General features: G+C 40.7%; 2 protein-coding genes across 2 annotated transcripts; one reads left to right on the top strand and one right to left on the bottom strand.

Annotated features, from left to right (window-relative positions):
- Positions 1-2,945: 2,945 nt before the first annotated feature.
- LOC139712698 (uncharacterized) lies at positions 2,946-10,325 on the bottom strand. Its single transcript, XM_071624500.1, has 5 exons — positions 10,319-10,325; positions 9,371-9,701; positions 8,496-8,630; positions 6,079-6,144; positions 2,946-3,174 (listed from the first exon to the last, which is right to left on the bottom strand). The coding sequence occupies exons 1-5, from the start codon at positions 10,323-10,325 to the stop codon at positions 2,970-2,972; spliced, it is 744 nt and encodes a 247-aa protein (XP_071480601.1). The 3' UTR covers positions 2,946-2,969.
- Positions 10,326-12,965: 2,640 nt separating this feature from the next.
- LOC139712696 (DNA replication complex GINS protein SLD5-like) lies at positions 12,966-20,168 on the top strand. The gene is made up of 7 exons (XM_071624498.1): positions 12,966-13,093; positions 14,548-14,694; positions 15,580-15,633; positions 17,194-17,291; positions 18,052-18,140; positions 18,858-18,951; positions 19,625-20,168. The coding sequence occupies exons 1-7, from the start codon at positions 12,995-12,997 to the stop codon at positions 19,719-19,721; spliced, it is 678 nt and encodes a 225-aa protein (XP_071480599.1). The 5' UTR covers positions 12,966-12,994; the 3' UTR covers positions 19,722-20,168.
- The last annotated feature ends 2,466 nt before the right edge of the window (positions 20,169-22,634 follow it).

The raw sequence follows: 22,634 nt of genomic DNA, 5'->3' as shown, positions 1-22,634 counted from the left end.
GAAAAAAATATGAAGACAAGTGATGGGCACGTACATTATTGGTTGATGTTGGTAACTGGTCTCTCATTGAACAGTCGAAACCTTTGAATTGCAAGTGGCAGCTCTCTCTCTCTCTCTCCCTCTCTCTCTATCTTTGCTCTCTCCCAAACGTATGTGTGTGTATATAATGGGTATGTGAATCTCTGTAGGAATATGTGCTCGTGCCGTTTTGTGTTGTGCGCACGCGCGCGCACGATTATGATGAGCTGATGTCCACGTTTCGTGTGGCTTGTGATGAAAGTTATCCATTTCGAACCGGACACTGTGTATTCAAGTCAATATCTTGTTGATTACGTCATGAAATTGTTATCTCGGCTGTAATTAAACAAAAAATGATATTAATGGCAGTACAGTATTGTATATCGTCGATTTTAGTCTCTTTACGCAAAACATCGTGGTAGGCCCTATATGTACTATATGGGATTATACCATACCATCTAATATCTGGTTACAGCTCGTTATTCCGAAGGTTCGTTATTCCGAAGGCTCTTTATTCCTAAGATTCGTTATTCCTAAGGTCATTGTTCCGAATTTCATTTTCGGATTAACAAATCTTCGGAATAACGAACCTTCGGAATAACGCCACAAATTTTCGGATTAACGAACCCTTTTTCGTTTTCGGATTAACGAACCTGTAGGTATAGGGAATTTGCGTGTTTCGGATTAACGACCCTTCGGAATAATGAACCTTCGGAATAGCGAACCTTCGGAATAACGAACAGCACCCTAATATCTGACCTCGATGCAGACATTTCTAATCAGTGGTTCATGTTTTTGGGAAAACGTATGCATTGTGCTAGTATTTTCTTTTTAAAAATATGTATCTTTAAAAAGAAACTACTTGCACAATACATGCCTTTTCCAAAATTTTCTCTCATGCAATTGAAGTGTATGTCACTTTATAGAAGCTAAAACTTCTTACATCCATTACGTTCAGTTTTTGATGACAATAGTTGTATCATGCTATTTTTTTTTTTGGGGGGGGGGGGGGGAGGGGAGTAATTTATTGTACACATTTCCTCCCTGTTGTTCTGATATGCAAGTACAGCATACCTTCGTGCTAGCTTAATTGGACTGTGACAAAACCGCATCCTAGAACTCACTGAATCATGACATTTTCCCCCGACTTAAAGAGAATGTAGATCAGGGAAAGTAGAACGGAGGTGGGCAATCCTCATGTATAAGATACATAAAATACAGTATATCTTCATGTCATATATTGTACATTATTGTACTTGTCAGCCATATGTGCCTTCACATAATACATGAGAATGCAACACTGTAATATTACCTCCACACATACATCAAGCTTGTGGCTAATTGTAACCAAATTGCATTACCGTACATGTAGTTTTCAATATCTTTGATATCCATACAAATGTTCTATGAAAAAAAAAACACGCACGCACACACACACACACACACACACACACACACCAATCCAGATGCAAATAACACACTTGAACTAATACACACAGACAACACTCATTATTATCTTTCTCCCAGTGCTTCTGCATCTCACAAAACAGGCATATTTGAAGGGCCAACCAAACTGTTAACTGATAGTAAAACAAATAAAACAATAGACTGTATTTGCACTCATTTATTTTTGAGATATAACAATGGATAATGTATCACAACCATTTGCATTCTACATGAATGTGATGTACTTGTACATTAAAGATGCAGTCAACTCCGCATATGTCAAAGTCACTAAAATTGAATTTTGCTTCGAGTCAAATTTCTCAAACCAAATTTAAAGAGAATGTTTTCTCAAATTTCTCAAACCAAGTGTGTGTTCATTGCAACGTGTAAGTCAATATTGATTGCCCAAGAAATAGCTTATTATCTTGTCTCAACAATTTCAATACTGCAGGGTAGACTCTGCACAAGTCTTCAGGACTGGCAGTTAAGTGATGAAAAAACAAAACAAAACAAATAACACCATCCTTCAATAGCAGCAACCTGTTTACAAAAGCCATCTTTCTGGTTCCCCACGAGGGGTCACTGTATACAGATTTGACAGAAAACACAAATTTTATGCCTTTCATGGGACCTTTGATGGGAAAACATAAATGGGCATGAGATTGCAAGCTTGCATCAATACACAAAATCATCATCAAAAACACAAGATAGATTAGACCTAATCAACTACTTATCAACAAGCATATGAATCTCAAAGTATTTTCTTCTCTCCAACATTGGTCGTGGGAAACACACTTTTGTATGGATGTATTACAAAGAACCACTGTTGGTGTCTTCCCGTATATAAAACTGTTCGCAAACATCGCTTTCAGCACTCTCCAAGAGGTCCACTAGGAAGTTCACTACTGGTTTGCAAAGCATGAGCCGCACCTGTGACAATCAAGTTGATTCCTTTTCTGCTTGAAGAACTGCCACTGCATAACCTATGCATCACTTTCATCTTCTACAAAGGATGAGCCATCCCATTTTGTTTCATCTGAGAGAAAACATTAACGCTTCTGTCACAAAGATGTGCACCTGTTTGTCCCTACATAAGCTTTTGCATGTTCTGGAATCATCCAGAAATCCTTAATATTAGTCATTAACTATAACATGTTACTGTTAAACAAGAAATTTTTGCGTGCATGAAACTTTCACCAATTTTACAAAGAGCCAAGACTAACGAAAGTAAAATGCATGTTAGTTTTTGTTTACATAATGCATTTAATGCCAGTGGAATTTGCATAAGTTTCATGCCGTGAAAAACGATGTCATCTCCAATTTGCAAACTTTTCTGGTTTTACAGTATTCACACATTCTTCCTTACTCTCTCTCTCTCTCTCTCTCTCTCTCTCAGGCTTTCTCCTTCTCCAGGATTAGCAATGATTTAATTTGCTTGATCGTTAAAGAGTCCCAGTGACAGATAAATATTCCCTCAAAACTCCATCAGATAGGTTCACAAGCCCTCAGAATTTCACCGATGGAGGTGGTCGTCCTGGCTTAGTTTTGCCCTGAGGCAGGTACATCTTGTAGCCATTAAAGTTGCGCTCCTGGTACTTCTCGTAGGGGTCGTCCACAAAATACCGCTTCTTCTTCCAGTAGCCGCACACCATGCGATCCAGCATCTTGGATTGAGTTTTGTTGCAGAAGACGTGCTGCTTCAGACGCTGCCTGGAGAATGAACATTTTGAGATGCGCAAGATGTAAATGTGTATGACAAATTGCACTGTACAAATGTTTGCTAAACCTGATATGGAGAATCAGGCATGAAGAAGTTTGATAGGGCTTTAAAGACCTAATAAAATGGTTTAGGCATTTTTTTCTCAATGATGTAATAATATTAAATGTTAAATTCTAAGTAATTCTATGGTTGTGCGGGGTTTTTTACTGTTCTGAATTTTGTTCTATATTTGTTAACATAATGGATGCAATTTCCTCGGTTTTGGAAAACTTGCTATACTTTCGCCGCATGCGGCGCACTATCACTTCTAAATTGTGATGACGTCTAAGAACGGAGTCGTTCACGACCAGTCTAGCCGTAGCCAGCGAGCTGGCAAGGCTATGCTAGCGCAGCGCATCGCGCAGCGACAGCAGCCGGCCGGCGGCTGCACCGGCTAGCGCTGGCGGGGGAGCGAGCTAGCGAGCGCACAGCAGGTGCTGCGCTGCACTATTGTCATTGGCTAAGCCTTTAGACAAAAGAATATTTAATGAACTGTATCGGATTCAATACTGCCAATAATACAGATTACAACTGTGGTACGCTTGGATATCCATTATTTTCGGCAAACTCGTGAAATAGGCCCCACCACTGCGTGTCTGTACTAATAGTAATACTACGGCGACTCGTCTGTTTCAGCCCCACCGTGTGGCGTTCATCTCGGTAGGTAAGCACGGCGGTGGGGCTACCTTCCACATTGAATACTCGTGAATGCGGCGAAAATGACTTCATAATATGGCCCTCGACTACTAGTAATTTAACGGTCAATTTAACCATAAATACAACCCTACCTAACCCTAAACCCTAGGAGGACCTACCCTTGCTTGCTATAAACGCACGGGTACGGTGCACGCGCACTGCGGTGGGGCCTATTTCACGATAGCCCCACCACCACTGCGTGTCTGTACTAATACTACGGCGACTCGCCTGCTTTATAGGCCTAGACCTACTCGTGAATCCAGCCCCACCGTGGTATTCATCGGTAGATAAGCACGGCGTTTGGGCTTCCTTCCACAGTATGATTTTTAGCACAAAACAAAAACTACTCGACCAAAATTGACGATAATTCTTGGTACCGTTTTTCTTAGAAAATGGCGCATCTAAATTACTGATAACAAATGTTGCAGAAACTGACTATGGGAAACTGGTTAAGCCTTTTTTTCTTTTTCTTTTTTGAGCCACGACCCACCCTGTAACAACATATCCCCCTAACCGTTAGGCGTTAGAGCGTTAGAGTGTAGCCTCTGTACTACTACCAAAGATTCTGCTATTACTACTTACTAGTCTACTAGACCTAGTGCCGTAGTACTACTACTAGTAGTAGTACTAGTAGACTAGCTACTACTACTAGTAGACTACTATAACTACTAGTAGACTGCTACTAGATCTACTACTAGACTACTACTGGTAGTTTAACTTGTAAGCGCCGGCCGACGGGCCAGGCCACGGCCGGGACGCTCCCACTTGCTTGCTGCGGCCGGAGTAGCCGCTCACTTTGTGAGCGAGCTGGGCCTGTTCTTCTAATCTACTTACTAGACAAACAGTTACAACTTACAATGTCAATCATGTAGAATACAGTATATCCTTTCTAACGTTAAACTAAATATGGGGGCATACCAGACACACCACTCTGTATTTCCCAGGCGATCGTTTCCGTGAGGTCTATTCTCGGGCTTGGTGCCATGTTAATACGCTCTTGCACTGGCAGCGGGCGAGATGCAGCTGGTTCATATCGGTAAGGTGCAGCCCCACGATAACGTTCTGGTTCATCGGCTGCCTCTCCCTCCCCATCTTCCCCTTCAACTTCATGTGCCTCCTCTTCTTCTCCGCTATCGTCAGAGCTGCAGTCTTCATCATCATCATCAATGTCGAAGTTTACCCATATAGGGGAAGACATTATGCTCGAGGTACCAGGTATCTGTGCAAGCTAACTTAGTGATAATGTACGTGGTAATGCGTACATGTCGACAGTCAGTTGGTCGACCGGGAGCGCACATCCCGCGGGCGGGCCTGGCCGGGCTAGCTATCGTGTACGCGCGTGTACCAAGCTAGTAATCTGAGTGCTTGTGCTGAGCGGCGTCTGCTAACTGAGCACAACTCCGTGCTTATACGTCATCAATCGGTTCAGGGGTGTTGGTCACGTGACTATCTTTTTCGCAAAAGCTGCAACGGGGTCCTCCAAAAATGTGATATTTGGGGGAGTTTCTAGAAGCGATAAAAACCGGAACGACACTGACAACATATTTACATTGATAATCATGACATATATTTAACATTTCTTTTGCATATTAAAACATTTTGCAAGCATTTTATTAGGTCTTTAAAATGACAAAGTCTGACTAAAACCACATACCTCTGCCACAAGTAGATAGACTAGGTCTTGGAAGCACCGGCCCTTTGGCCTATCACCTCGGCCTAGATATCTTATCAGCTGAATGCAAAGATTCCCAGAAGCAATATTGCTACTTAACTGAGCAAAGCTCTCACCCATGCAAGTTCTAATATTGGCATGCACACTAATATTTATCAGTAGATCTTTTGTAAAAAAATGTTTTGGACATTAGTGTTATGTCTACCAATAATCAAGTCATACTGACCTTGGGATAAGCAATACAAAATAAAACTGATGAATGAATCGTGTGTATGAATTTCAATGGTCTGATTCATTTCTTCATGAATGCTACAATTTTTTATTTGATTAAAAATATTCTCCACTAAAAAAACAACAATGATACTGAAACACACATATATTACCCATTGTCTTTATGAGAGCACATGCAAGGCATTGTTAAGAACTAGGGTAGGTTATTAAAACAAACATCAAGAATGCTACTATGTCAGTACAACGCTCTACATACCTTCGTCGTCTTGACTTCTTCCACAGTTTCTTGGCCCTCCCTGCCTGAGTGCGCACCCATAAGCCACTGTTTGTGAAATTAATTACATCAAGGAAAACAGATATAAAGGAATAGTTTGAGGGAGGTGGGGTGTGTGCATGTCTGACAATGAGTCTCCTAGTGATATACAAAGCAACAGTGACTAGCATTAGAATTTTTCAATTATGTTGCAGCTTCAGGCTGACAAAAATAAATGAGGTGAGCTCCTGGAAAGACTGCTGTGGACACAATGTTTATCAGTACTCTGCTATTTGTATCTCAGACAGCCAAAAGTATCAGATTTGTGTCATTTGCAAAGAGATTACAGACTGTCCATGTTCAAAGTATACAACTACCAAAGGACATTTTTATGTTGACTGATCTGTTGTCATTTCACAGCTTAAATCCACTTTCCCCCTACCAGTTTATTGATTGACCACGGCCCTGTTTCAGAAAGCTGTTCAAAAAGTTACACATGACTTTACGAATGACTGGAATATGAAGTGCGGATATGTGTGCCCATTTTTTCCCCTTACATTTAACAAGGTACAACTGAATGTCAATGTTTCATCTACAGTGTACATTGGGGCAGAAATACACTTTCAACTAAAAACATGTGTTAAAATGTAAGAATAATTATTATTATCTGCAAATTTCAACTTTAGCTATTGAAATTAATAATGATTGCGAAACCCAATAGGCTTGCCATATTTAAAGAAGAAATCCGCGACCTATACAAAGATTATTCATAATATAGTTAAGAAATCCAGGATTCCGATGAGCTTAATGATATACCTCACTTCATAACCGTTGCAGCAAACAAGATTTTTACATTTGGGAATATTTTCAGCCAAACAGTTCAAATTGCTGTACAGAATTGAAATCAATCACGTGACCCGATGACGTTTCACCCTCACATTGCTCGAGCGAAGTTTATTTGCGGAGGAGCTTACGAGGAGCTCAATACACGTACAGTACCTTGCGCAACTGCGTTGTATACACTGAGCTGCATGCATGATATGCATGCTGTTCGACATCGTGCTTGCATCATAACATTGAGCGAAGATGCCGATGTGTCAGGCATACGGGTGTACGAATAAGCCTGGGCAAGGCAAGAAAAAGAGCTTCTTTCAGATACCCAACCCAGAAATAGAAAGGGAATGGTAATCCAAATCGAGTTGTATGCGAAGACCATTTTGAGTCGCACTGGTTCCAGGATGACATTCGTGCGCGTGTGATGGGATATGTGTATCAGCACTGCCAGCAGCGGCACCTCTCTCGGTCAGTTCTTCTTGATTCCACTCTGGTTGGAAAGCATATCCAGGTGGACCCGACATGACACTTGCAGTAAAACCACACAGAATGAACGTACGGCAATAAACGGAGATTAACAAAATGGGCGCTAATTAGAGCGGAGAGAAAATTATAAACGAAAGAACAAGCGATGTATGAACTGTATGCTGTATATGGTTCACAGTGTGAGCTGAACGCTGAACGCTGCGACAACACATGTACATACACACACACTCACACATAGTACTTTATACAAGTGGCACACACACACAATTTCTGTGGCAAGGGCAGGCAGTGATCGTAGAAAACGGAAGTGCGGGTCGTACGTCATCGGGAATTGCATTGTGGTAGAGAACAGTCTCGCTCACTTTTAATGCGTCTCGCAAAATGAAAATATTAAACAAAATGATTAAAAATATTTTCCGTCAAATATTTGTGAAATTAAGAGCATATCTGAGCGTTTCATATTTTTGTCTTTCATTTGAGCATGACTTTATGTAGTCCCGGATTTCTTCTTTAAGCCGTTCGTAAAGTCATGCGTAACTGTACAAACAGCTTTATGAAACAGGGCCCAAGTGATTGGGAGTTTGCCATTACTGACAACTGGAAGAGAATCTATGTACATAGATAATCATATTAGATAGATACATAACTTATTCACATACACACATATGCACAAACATAAAATGCATGTAACTATTGTAAGACAAGATCTGATATGCGCTGCTAGTATTCTGGGGTATCTACTGTATACAAGCCTTTGTCATATAATTGAACATGTGTGTGTTTGTGTGTGTTTGTGTGTGTGTGTGTGTGTGTGTGTGTGTGTATGCATGTGTGTGTGTGTATATATATTGCTGCTATAACATTAAAACAAAACAATGTCATTATGCTTTGCTTATTGAGCACATTGTTCAGTCACATCTTAAAGTTCTTTCTTCCTCAGATCAGGAGGAGAGTTTTTCATGAATTTCCATTATGAAACAAAAGTCATTATCATCAAGATCACATTTCCATGACATTACATAATACACGTATAACATGCATTATCTTTTTTATGCCATTGAGTTGATTGAATGTTTTCCACCCTTGTGTTCCTAACATACTTGGCCAGTCTCAGGAATCGATCAACCACAGCTCTTGTGGTCTTCTTCTTCCCTTTCCCCCTGCTGAACCGCACCACAGTTCTGTGAGGTTGCTGAGTGAGAACTGGGTTGGTAGATACAACTGCCGGCGCTGTGCTGTAGGCCAATGCACGAAAGTGGGTATACAATAATTAGAACATGTGTATCTCACATAAACCAGTTGGATATAGGCAAGAGAGGCAACATGCATTAGTCCTGAGATGATTATGACAGGTCCTCCAAACATAAATTTGCAAATATCTTTAAAAGTTTAAACTGCATGGTGAAAGTTACCCTGTAAGATTAAAGCATCTCTCAAAAGGATGTACCCTACATCCAAGTTCACAGATGCCATGCTTTGTTGACCCATGTGATCTGGAAAATCATGGCCAAATCATAATGAAAAATCAAAGAAATAACACAATATACACTGTACTTTTAATCCACTCTGAGTGCAGATTATTATCATAATCATTATCACTACGCTTTTTCAATCTATTTATCTTTTTTTTTTTTTTAAAGAAAAGATATCTACTCATGAGTATCATCAACAGATCCAGGAACAAATATTGAAAGAAAGGGAGAGGTAGGATATTTGAGTGAATTGTAATCTGCAAAGTGTGGGATGTCAGGTTGACATGATGCCTATTCTGAATCAATTCTTACTGAAATATCATGCCTGTTCAACAATGTAAATCCTTTTGGGAAAAACAACAAAAACACACAAACAAAATATGTTCAAACTAAACTCTGTTCATCATAACATTACTGAGCAATTCAACTTTGATGATACAGTTACTGTCAAATCAAAACAAAACAAAACAATAACCCAGAGTTTTTCTAACTGGTTCACTCACCTCAATGGATACAGTGTGCCAGTGAGAGGTCTGCTCAATGCCAGGCTAGTCAGTGGTCGTGCAGAACCCAGCCTGCTCTCAAGATTCAGGGAGTTCAGTCTGGTGCATATTGCAGACAGGGCACCATCGGATTTGGGGAACGATGAGTGACGAGGTTGAAAAGTCTGAATCAGCTGCCCAGACGTGCTGCGTAGTCTGCGTCCACCCACTGATGGTACTGGGACATTTTGGCTAGCAGCAGAGGTTTGTAGACATCGTTGACTCGCCTGTATTGGTATTCCCCTCGTTAATGACCACCATGATGAAAGCAGGATGGACTGAATGTTTTGGGCTGAAAGTGAAATGCAAATTGTTCAGAAAAAAAGAGTATTATACCATAATCTTTTTAAGAGTGCACATTGTCTTTAAAATATTGCAGATGTATTGTTGTTATGCTTAAATGCAATTCAATGAGAGCAAACTGTTTCTCTCAAAAGGACTCATCGCCTATGTTGCTTATTTCCATGTGGTGCTACATGTGTAGCAGTCAAATTCACATCTGGGGAAGATAGTGAAAAACAACAATCGGTATTCAACTGTCCTGATGTGATTCTTGGCCAACAACCAGCAAACGTGTTTGAATTTTGTGAGCGCAGACAGAGATAGGCTATGATTTTGCTGCAGTTCTATAAACAACCAAGTGGTACACAGAGAACTATTCAGGACACATGCATCAAGGTACTCTGATTGAAAAAGAAAAGAAAAAAAGACACAAAGAAAAAAAAAAGATTCAGAGAGAAAAAAAAACCACCCTCAATCAGGATGCTAACATATTCTTTAGACATCTGGACGGTCTATTAAAGCCTAAGCTATAGAAAATGATTTGAATTTCAGGTAGAAAGACAATTTTAAGACTGTACACGCTGACATAAATACAATCACAGGATTTAATTATTCAAAAGCACTAACAGGACATGAAGGACACTGAAGAAAAATAACATTGGTTTGCAATGATATTATCAGTGACAATAGTGCGAATACTAGTAGTACCACCCTTGCACAAAGTTGCAGCAATACAACAGAAATGTCTAATACTAGATAATCGATTCTAGTTTTTAAAAGTCAGGTATACCACTACCACTCCATAGATGGGTACGTGTTTCCTGAAAATCTGATAAAACATTTATTTACACTGCAGATATAATGGGAAACTAGCTAAGGTTTGCCATGGAAAAGTTACAATTGTTACAAGCACATACACTTGTATTAACATTAAGATGGGGTGATAGTGCATCATCACTCACTCTATTTGTACAGTAGCTCATAGACTCTATTTGTTATTGTTTACAAGCACTTCACAATATCTACACGGTAATTTCATTATCTATAGCAGGTGGGGGCCTGATCTATAGCCAAAGTTGGATTGTAATGACCATAAATGGACTGAAACGTGAAATGAAACATGTGTAACCCGACACGAAGGTGTTGGGGTCGCTGGTGCGGTTAGTGCAACACTAGTCCATAGCAACCTCAGAACCTGTCAAGAGCCAGCCAGGACAGACAACGAACTAATGTAATTAGACAAAGGCAAATCCCTTCTCAACTCGCTTCTCAAGATGCCATGCTTGCAACCACCCGTTTGTACCTAGCCTCCTGTTGACGGCCCTGCACTGCAGTGCTTGGCACTGTTAAAGTTGACCCCGGCGCGGGGCGCTGTAACTAGTAACACTCGGTACGTGTTGGGGTCACTGCTGCGATTATGTTGGAGTCAGCAGCATTCAGCTCCAGACTATGGTCTATAGCTATAGACTCAAAACAGCACCAAGCGCCAAGCCAGAGCCACAGTCGTTGACGACAGGCAATGTTACGTTCTCCCAGATAGTTGCCTAGACCAATAAATCTGCCTCTCGTTTGGCGGCCTCTTGTTCACTGTAAGTATACGACGATGGTCGTTGATACGGTTGGCCTGTTGTGAGGGGTCGACCGTATCAGCTACCGTACACTACACAAACCCAGTTTACAAGACTCGTAAGAGGCAGATTTATCAGTCAGTAGATCTAACGTCTAACTTGTCACTACCTCTAACTGCGAAACACAGCCTGAACGCCGAACGCAAAGCGTTCTGACAGTATAACTGTGTACAAGGAGCGCCCCGGGGTTATTAGTAGATCTAACAAGACTAGTGGTCTAGTTCGGTTGCCCTGCAAAGTGCAAGAAGCCGACTTTTATAGATTAACACAAACGCACACAAGGGCAAGACACGACAAGCAGTGCAGACAGACATGCATTTACTCCTGTACATGTAGGCCTAAACACATAATAGACACGACTAATGTATAAGCATATTATGAGAAGATTCTGGTCAAGACTCTAACGTTACACAGCTGTGCTAAATGTGATGCGATGTGACGAGTGCTAGACCTATACTAGAGTCGGGGCACCAGTTTGCTGCAGGGGTCCAGTTTGCGGCACCCCTAGGAATATCTAACCATATCTTCAAAAGCAGAAGGGTATTTTTTTTTTTCTAAATTGTTTTATTTGAAGAGCAACTGAAGAGCTTTCTTTTGATACCAGAATCATGAAATAACTCGGATGATGGCCTTCATAATTCTAATTCACAAATCGTCTGTGTCACGCTATTTTTAAAAAAGTATGACTTTCTTTAACAAAATGTTAAGATTTTGTTCTGTTGCTAGGCAACCACCATCATTTGCGGCATCCCTATGTGATTATACACACATATGGCTATTTTACATGTCAAAATGGGTGGAAGTTGGTGAAATAACGGTTTCAGTCTAAACTCTAGCGTCGTTAGGTTAACGTTTAGATCTACATGCGATCTTGAAAAACTATGAAATCGTGAAGGATCGAGATAATGAATCCAAATAAGGTGTTCATGTTCTAACTTTTAACAAGCTGAAAACTAGTTGGACCATCAAAAAATATTTGGTTTTTGCAAAATTTTAATGTTTTGAAGAAATCGGGGACATTTTCGTATGGGGTGCTACACACTGGACCCCCTGCCGCAAACCGGGTCCTCCTGGTGGTCGCAAATTTTTCTGCATAAAATTGATTATCTAGGCTTATATATTAATATTATCACTCATGATTATGAGTAGGCCCTAAGTCTAGGGTTTAATTTCTGTTGCCCGTTTTACCAGAATACTGCTAAATACCCTTGAAAAGGCCTTAACCTGCCGCAAACTGGGTCCACTAGCGCTTAGCACTACTTGTCTATAGCAACTAGATTACAATGCATGTCAATGGGAATTAAATGTGTACAAGTCAAATGGCCTCGTGCATTGCATCGTGGTGCTCACGCTCGCGCTCGCTTGTTAGTCAACGAGCCATATACACATACATGCTTGAAATAAATGACGTGGTCAGAGTAAGAACAACCAAATGGCGAAACATCCTGTAACGTTAAAACTGATAGTAAATCTAGTAAATACCATTCCATCTACCACAAGCGAAGGTAGACACTGCTGCTACTCTGGAAGCTGCCATTTTGAAAGCGCCCTCTCAGAGCCAGAGCTCGGTAGACAGCACATATTCGTACCGTACGTACATCCACATCTCACTTTAAGCGCAAGTGACAAACCGCGCGAAACTGAAACGAGGGAAGGAAGAACGGACTGCTACAAAATGAGTGAAGAATTCAGCGAAAATGTCGAAGGAGAATACTCGAGTGATGAAGAAGAGGTCGAAATGACTGCAGCAGATGTGCTACAAAAATTAGAAGAGGTAAGTACATAGTAGCATTATTTAAAGCGTTTCTTTTCATGTTTACAATGTGTTTTGGTTGTGAAGTATCACTAGTGCACTTTAGTTGCAGCTTCTTGCCGTCGCCCGCCGGCCAACGCACGACCACCTCTACCCGACCAGACGCCGCGCTGCCTTGCGAAGCACGGCGTCGCGACACTTTTGACATTGTACAGCGACTCGGGCTGTGACCCTGTGTATAGTTACACCCTCCACTGTACTGGGCTGGCTGGACCGGGGCTAACCCCGTCGCTGGTCGCGGGGCGCTGTAACCCTTTACGGTACGTATTTGTCCGTATGGGGTCGCTGCTGCGGTTAGACCGGGGCTAGCTAGGCTGGGACTGTTGTTGTTGTTTTGGTATTAATGGCGTGTATCACTCACGATTGAGTATTTACACAGGACTGTCCTTAACCCCGTCGCGGGGCGCTGTAACACAGTAACAGCACCCTTTACGGTACGTATTTGTCCGTATGGGGTCGCTGCTGCGGTTAGACTGTCCTGTGCTGTGCTATCTAGCCGCCTCCTCCGGCCTCCCAGTCCGGGAAACCCGCTCATGAGGACCGCTCCCGCGTACGAGGACTGCCCCGCCTCATGAGGACCGCCCCCACGCCTCATGAGGCCTGTGGGGAACGCCTCATGAGGCCCCCTAAACGTTATTCACTTCTTATTCATCTCACATCTGACGTATAAATTGTCGCAACTTTGCACAGTGATTTTTTGTTATACACACATGTCCACTATCCATGAGGAAAAGAAGAAAAAAATCCTGTCTGTTTTTTTTTCAAAAATCGAGTTTTAATCAACCGATGCAGAGCGCCCATCAAAACACGGGCGCCAGCGTGTTCGCACAATGCAAGACTGCCGCACCTAGCGGCCTGATCCGACTGTTGGATCAGGCCGCAAATAGGCACCCTGGCTGTACACAAAGCCCGCAGCAAACAGGGTTGTTTACTCTACTTCTAGTACACTACTAGTCATACAGTAATGTCAGTAGTATTACGCCAACAGTAGCCAGGAGTTGGCAATGTCCGCTGATATAATGATATTCTAATGACATTGTCGACCATGACTTTCCAACTCCAAGTCCCTATCATGATATCTTGGCATGGAATCATTTTAATAATTGCATTGTGTAAGATATAGATTCTAACCATATAATATGCTAGAAAATTGAAGAAACTAAATTTAAAGGAATTGCCCTTGGCCTTGGACCAATAAGTGGCAATCAAAATCTCACGTTGGTGAAGGGAACGGTATGGCACATTCGAATAAATTGCAAAACAAAACAAAGCAAAGTACCAGTAGGCCTACTGAATATTAAACCAAATGAAATGTTCTATGTGTATCTGTTTCTCTCTCCCTCTCCCTCTCCCTCCACCAACCCCCCATCCCCCTCCCTCGATCTCTCTCTGTGTCTGCTGCAATAACTTTTCAGGCATGGTTGAATGAGAAGTTTGCACCCAACCTGTTGGAAAGCAAAGTGGAGATTGTAGAATGCATGTTGGAGCAGATGGAACAAATGGAGGAGAACGTGAAGAGGTGCAAGAAGGGAGACTTCAGGATCATCGTTCACCGAATGGAGGTGAGAATATTCCCTTCCCTAGTGCCAGGCAATGGCAGTGACCCAAGCCAGTGATTTCATCGATCAGATCTTTGCAAACCAATTTCTTGGGATATAACACAAATGTGGCCAAATTCTTTTATATTTCGTGCAAAGAAAATATTCAAAACACAGCAGAGAGGAAAGTATCCCGAGAAGACATCTTATTAACAACTCAAGTGTCTTTCATTCTTTCCTTCTTTCCTCTTATTTTTCTTTTTTTTTTGTGGGGGGGGGGGGGGGGATGAGGTTCACTCAAACAACGCCTTCACCATTGTATGTGTCAGTTGGCAGTTGCAAGATGGCAAGATTGTAGGCCCGCCGTGAAAAAGAAATCATTAAGGATTTCTTGATCAGTGTTCAGAGGTTAGTCTTCAGATTTACTTCTCTTGGGAAGCCTATTTTTGGCATTAAAAAAAGGGGGATGGGCTTGTGCAGTTGGTCAACAACATTATAGCTGCATTTCATCTCTCGCCACAGTCTTTCTTCGTGAGAAAATTTATGTGATTGATTATCATGTTAGAAGCTAGAGCGGGATATTTTCCCTACGCTTTGATTTACACAGAGTTGATGGTCACCATCACGGTCAAATGCATACTGTTAATTTGACTGAAATTGATGACTTTGTAATCTAATAGATGTCGTCTGAGTAAATGAATAAGAATTCTTGACCTGGAGTCTTTCCATGTTACATAAAGTATTCTATTGCAATTACCCACATTACTCAATGTACTTTATCAACCAAGTGGTGCAGTAATATTGAGCTCATATGTATTATACAATGTACTTGTATTTTTAAAAGAGATTTCAGGTCTATCAGATTGACTGTAATGTTTGTATCTTTATATGTTTTGTGCACTACCACAGATTGATAGGATCAGGTACGTCCTGAGCAGCTACCTAAGAATAAGACTGGAAAAGGTTTGTAAAACAGTACATTTTTAGTAATAATTTTGTTTAATCTAATATATTTGATAGACTGATGCTCATCCAAAGATATTTTTTCTGTTGTTGAAAGTGATGTGCCTAAAATATATACATACATGTATGTCTGTAATAGTAAGGATTAACACCAATCCTGTGAAATCATGAGTCACCTTACTCATTTGATGTGAAAACAACAAGAAAGTATTCATACATTTCCAGTGAAGTGAGAACTTTTTGACAAGGTTCAAATTTGATTTGAAAGAAAACTTTATCATACTATCATATTGAAAGATCATAATGTGTTTAATCTTACGATGTGTTTACTTCTGAACAGATTGCTCTTAACAAGGGTGTCCTTGTGTTCTAATTTATGATTTATGATAGTTGTGATGGTGGAAATTTGTAGTACACCAACCAACTCACGATAATTATGCTAACAGCATAGCGAGAAATCGAATTGCGCAGACGGCCTCAAGAAAAATATAAAGAACCACACACATTGAGAGCATTAACAGGTACATGTACATGCAAGAACAAGATTGAACAAGTGCACCTTCGGGAAGGTCTTTTCAGATTCCACTTGTGAAATATTTTGAATTTGTAGGGGATGATCATTCTCAGGTAATGGGTTATTCATGACATTTCGTGAACAGTTTTGAATGGAAGGCAGTTTCTGTAATTAACACAGCATGTGATAACTTTAACCCTAACCAGGCCGGGCTTTTTTGGGTGTTCTGTGGCCGGGGAGGGGTTGATTCAACCCCCCCCCCCCCCCCCCCCCCCCCGAGATCTCGGCCGTCGATCGCGCAATCGCCATGAAATTTGGCACGTGCATTACCTGTGGCGTAATCTACCAAGCTATACATAAAGAAATGGAAATTTTCGTCATAATAATTAATTATGCTAATATATGCATAAAATCATACATTTTGCTCTAAATCAGAAATTAAAGCTCCTAGAATCCTAATTTTTGGTGAAAACATTCTTTGTAGCATTCCTAACAATGTACTTGAGAAAAAAGTTTGGTATCAAAATCAATTTCTTATGTATTTTCTTGTTTTATGAATTTCTTATGTATTTCTTTGTTTTTTCGACCTTTTGTTTTATCGTATTTTTTTCGCAAAATTTATGACAGAACCTATTTCAAGCATGATTATGCTAAAATTAATTAGTTTCAGCCTAAAAAAGTGACAGGCATGTATAAAACGTTATGCAGCATCGTAATGGTATGCGCGATTTTCACGAAAATGGTGTCAAAAGATGCGCGAGACTTGAAAGTAAAAAGTCAGCGAACGGCGCGGTCAAAAAATTTCGCGCGGCGGAGTAGTCGCGAAAAATGTCGAGGGGGGTTGATTCAACCCCCCCCCCCCCCCCCGGCCTTTTTAGGGTTAAGATACAGTATTATGCGATGAATTGTGGATAAGGTGCAGTAGAGTAAAATGTTTACATCTCTTCAAATGTATATCTGTTCAATGCACTTCACACTAAGCATGGAACATATATCTCTTCAATTCATGATACGCTACAAATCCAGACTACCTCTTTTTGGCACAGATTGAGAAGTATGTCCACCACATTCTCCACAAGGAATCCACACGAGGTCCTGATGAGCCAAACATGCTGTCGCCAGAAGAGTTTGCATTTGCCAAAGAGTGAGTGGAACGTCTGCCGTTATTGTGGCTATCCATTTGCATATCTTGCCTTGATGGAGCTACAGTACAAAGTATTCTTGACACACCATGGAAATAGAGTTATGGAAGCTAAGGCTGTTTCTGCAGATTGTGATGGAAGATATAGTCTCTCAGGACATATATATTTTTCGTTTCTGTTTGTTTGTTCATTTTGATTTACATTTTGATTCATTATTGGGTCTATCTACAACAGGTTGTTATCAAATTATTTTGTTGGATAACATGTACTAGTAACCTCTTTGTTGTAAAGTGGTTTTTAATTCAACAGAAATTATCTGCTGTATGAAATTTTATGTAACATACTGTGTGTATGGAATTTCCCCTTTTCAAAACCAAAATATGTTCTGTACATTCAGAATATGTTTCACTTAATGTTTGTAGTCTGCCAAGGTTTGCAGCCATGTTATTACAACTCGACAATAATTTGATATTCTGGAGATATTCATTCATTTTGATTTGATTTACATGAACGACAAAGAAAAAAAAAAATTGTGTGCAAGTCAGTTTCAGTGGCTTCATCTCACATTTCTGTAACCAAACCAATATTACTGTTTCAAAACTTGTTTAACTAAAATTTCTGTGATCCCTTTTGAATCCACTTTAGATTTAAAAAGTCTACCGTTCTGTCTATGAATGGATTTCAGTCTATTAATTTCAGCCACTTTGAACTTGGGTTGGTTTTGCACTTTGATGTCTATTTGATCTTGTATTGTGTGAACAGGTTTGCAGAAAGCATTGAATCTCATGCACAGCAGGTCGTTCTTCGTCACATGCCTCCCAACCTACAGAATCTTGACAAGCAAAAATTAGGTAAGGCTGCCTGGGTGCATGATTTTATGGACTTCTTAATGTCTTATATGATTGCAAAACTTGCTTTTTATGCCTCCGCCATGAAGTGTCATGGGAGGCTTTATGTTTTTGGGTTGTCCGTCCGTCCTGTCCTTTCGTCCCTCCATCCCTCCATCCCTCCATCCCTCCGTCCTTCCATCCGTCCTTCCGTCCATAATCAATTTTGTCGACAGCGTATTACCTGAAGAACTGTTTGAGGTACCTGGTACCCTAATGAAGCTTGGCATATTTATGTAAGAGTGGACGAAGTTGTGTCTATCAACTTTATGGTTCACATACTCGAGGTGAAAGGTCAAGGTCAAACGCGAAATTTCACTATTTCTCTTGTAACTATGCAATACCTGAAGGTATTTTCTCGAAACTTGGTGTATACATGTGTTATCCTACAAAGATTCTCTAGAAACAGTTTCGGGCTATGAGGTCAAAGGTCAAGTGAAAATTCTAAAATTTCACTTTTTCTCCATATTTCGGAAATGGTTCAAGGTATCTTCATGGAACTTGGTACATATGGTACATACGCATGTACTGCTTGCCAGTGATTCTCTTGGGATTTTGGGAGTCATGAAATATCATTCCTCTGAAATATATGGCAATGACAGCATCCTGTCAGCATTTTGATTTTTGGAAATGACGTCAGCCTTTACTGAGAGTGTAAAGTTTCACCCTTCCTGTTGACAGTTCCGAAGCCCAACCTTGATAGCTATGTCTTCCTGCGAGCCAATGAAAGACAGGAACATGTTCTCATCGAGCCAGAGTTGGAAGATGAGCAGAAGTAAGTTTGAAATATGTTTAGATGATAATAGTAGTGTGTTACTAGTGGTAGGAATACCGGTAGCTGAAATGATAAAGATAGTAATGGTGATGATGATCATAATAATGATAGTCATATAAGCTAAACGAGAACAACAATGATGATGGTGATGATAATGACGATGATTATGCTAATGATGATAATAGTTTCTCCCTTATTGTTCCTGGGAAACTCCCTGAGTCTATTATGTTAATGTTATCATACCTATATCAATTGAAATCAAGGAAAAAATACATATCCAACTTTTAGTGATATTATTGGTAGGCTTTGTGTTAAAATCTTTACCATTAGTGTATAGGCCCTAGCATTTTCAAGACTTATACTTAACATCTGTGAGAGGCTCAGTCATGTACTTGCTTTTACCTATTAGATTATGCCTGTATGTACCCTGGGAATTCCATGAATAAAAACTACAACAAGTTATCACTATTTAACCTGTATGTGATGTTGATCAACCTTCATCCTTTGCAAGAAGCTACTTACCTTTGTTTTATTGTGCTACATGCCATTGTGTAGATTTGCTGCTGTTTTGGGTGCTTATGTCATCGTAGCTGTGTTGTGGATCTACAAAGTAAACACACAGTAAGGTTTAAGTGTTTGGGGCTTTTTCCAACTCGTCTTCTTCTTCTGACAGTGCTGATGTTGTAGACTTGGAGGCAGGGTCTCAGTACATCATGAGGTATCGGCCAATAGGATCGCTCGTTGCCAGCGGAGCCGTCTCACTCATATGAAGCTGCTGGATGGAAACTGAAAATGATGAGTGATGGTGAGAGCGTGACTTGCTGGACAAGAATAGACTTTGAAGAAAGCATCTGATAAGTGACTGAGAATGTCTTCCCAACTCGCAACAAGCTTGACCGCATCGAACTGGGAGTTACAGTACATGTGGTAAATGTCTTCATGCTATATTTCTTGATGCAGTCAACACAGCAGAGCAGTCAAGTTTGCCTACCAATGGTAGTTATCCAGAAGACCCACTGAACATACTTGGTAGATCTGACCCATCCTTCCCACAGTGATGTGTCTTTTTTCTCCTCCTTTTTTTTTTTCAATGGTAGATAAAACGCAAGATGGGATATATTATATTTTTCATGTGGTTGAAGAAAATTTGTCAAAATCATTCGAACAGCATGTTTCCTGCTCAAATCATGCTTTTAAAATCCAGAGGAAGATGGTATGAAGGGGTTGAGATGCTGTCCCTTCAAGGTGCTTTACCAGAGGTACTAGAAGGTACCCCTGTGAACCACACCCGTACTGTGATCTGTTTCATGCAAAGATTGTTCTTACTGCTTGTATAAACCCCTGTGAACCACACCTGTACTGTGATCGGTTTCACGCAAAGATCGTTCTTACTGCTCGTATTCAAATGTTGGCAGTTACACTTTATTATGAAAAGAATAAACACAACTTTGTGGTGCTGCATATGGATACAGGTTATCATGCCAAGGAAAGTGACTTGAGACTAGGCCACAGCTGTCAATCATGTTCAGTGATGGAAGCGTGGGACTATTTCTCTCTTCCCCCCCCCCCCCCCATGACCATCACTTGTACATTAAAATGTGTTTGCAGGTCTCGAAGACAGTAGGGAGAAGATTTCATACTTTCATGGCTGACTAGTCACACTTCCGTCTCTGTCCCCTCAAACTATGTGGGACCGTTTCTGCATGACAGACTTACGAGTTGCCAGTGGGCAATGAGCTTACGTTTGGGCAAACGATGCACCAGGCTGATTGAGAAATACAGTGGACTCCCGTTACAATGAAGTCCTTTGGACCGGCAGTGTTTTTTTTTTTTGTTATATTGGAATTTTGTTATAAGCGAACAAATACATGTAGCAAAAAAGCTGCTGAAAGCTGCTTATCCAATAGTGGCAAGCCTATGGAGTAAAATGGAGTCAAAAGGGGCCTGAGCTTTCGATCCTAGCAGAATCTTTGTCAGAAGCAAACTGTCAAAAATGGTCATTTTGCCTCCGACGAAGATTCTGCTAGGATCGAAAGCTCAGGCCCCTTTTGACTCCAGCTGAACAAATAAACAGGAAAAGACATTGAAGTGATAATGTTGCAGTTGCGGCCTGAATTTTTACTTTGTTGTAACCTGAATTTCGTTATAACAGTGTTCTTTATAACAGGAGTGTACTGTACACTCTTTGCGACGGTATTTTGTGCAAATGCCCATGTAATGTTGTGAGGCATCACCTAATACGTATATGGAGGGCAGGGAAGGCATTCATCTTGAGATAGATTCTCTGGTAGAGATTTTGAAAGAAAGCTTCTCCTTGCTGTTTTTACTCTAAAGACACCAAGACTTATTGTGACCTAGAGTTGTAACCCTTTATGCTTTGATCACCCAGGAAGGTGTAAGAAAAGGAGAGACAACTCTTCGTTAATTCATGCAAACACATGTTTGGGTTCAAAGTGTTACAATGGGATGTCTAGCATTCCACTATACGCTTTGAAGTCATGCTCTGCACCGCTCTAGTTGCAAGGCGAAGTTCGGGGACGAAGAACGCATTTCACCTTTCATTGAATTACAAGCTTTATTTCCCCGTAAAATTTTAAATGAAATACTCGAATTGATTTAGAGCAGTTTAGGAAAAAATTCAATATTATAAACATGTATTTCTAGTTTCTTTGTAATGCGCAAATCGAAGTGAAATGAAAATTAGGCCCTCTTAAAAACCTAATATTTTTCTATAATGCGCACATTTCCGCATGTTAGTTTTCTTTCCTTTAATCTGGGATATTTTGATCTTTCAAATAAGTGCTCCGCTAAAGCGTGCTCCAGCGTGCTTTTAAAATATTTGCTGTTAAAATTGTCAGTTTTACACTGCATTTTGATTCGCTGCTCCAATTCAAGGTACACAAATTCATTGTTGCCATCTCATTCAAAGAGAGAGAGCGAAATGCAGTAGGGGCAAGTATTTCTAGATGTGAGAGCGCTAGTCCCAATTGTTGATGCTCTCTTTTGTCAAAGCACCTGATTTCCACCTGTAGTTAAGCGCATAACTTCTCGGCGGTGCCGGGCATCCTTCAAAGGAGAGCAGGAGTTGTCTCTCCTTTTCTTACGCCTCCCTGGATCACCGATAGGCATCTACATTGAAGTGCCTTCTTGCACTAATGTCTAGACTGTAATTGTCAATGTGTAAAAGATGACCTGCTCCCCCTAATCCCTATTGTGTCACCATGGCCTTCCTGCTGGACTAAAGCACATCGATACGCCAGGGGGTGTTTCACAAAGCTGTTCTTAAAGTTAAGAAGGTTTTAAGTGTGACTGGTGATCAGTTCTTGTGCTGAATTATCAAGATTCTGACAAGTATAGCACACAAGAACTGATCACCAGTCGCACTTAAGTCCTTCTTAACTTTAAGAACAGCTTTGTGAAACACCCCCCTGAGTGGGCTTGCTGACTTCACAGCGGGCCCTGTTTCATAAAGCTGTTCGTAAAGTTACGAACAGCTTACGAGCGACTGGTGATCAGTTCTGATGTGCTATACTTATCAGAATTTCCATAATTCAGCACAAGAACTGATCACCAGTGGCTCGTAAGTTGTTCGTAACTTCACGAACAGCTTTATTAAACACCCCACCCCCCAGGTCAAGTTTAGGTGGGTTTAATACTGAATGCTGATGAAGAGATTGGCAAGT

This window comes from Diadema antillarum, unplaced genomic scaffold (assembly GCF_040938485.1).
Source record: "Diadema antillarum isolate AM-2024a unplaced genomic scaffold, OU_Dant_1.0 seq00001843_RagTag, whole genome shotgun sequence".
Taxonomy (NCBI): Eukaryota; Metazoa; Echinodermata; class Echinoidea; order Diadematoida; family Diadematidae; genus Diadema; species Diadema antillarum.
The sequence above is the reverse complement of the archived record's forward strand: the minus strand, read 5'-3'. Positions and strand labels throughout refer to the sequence as shown.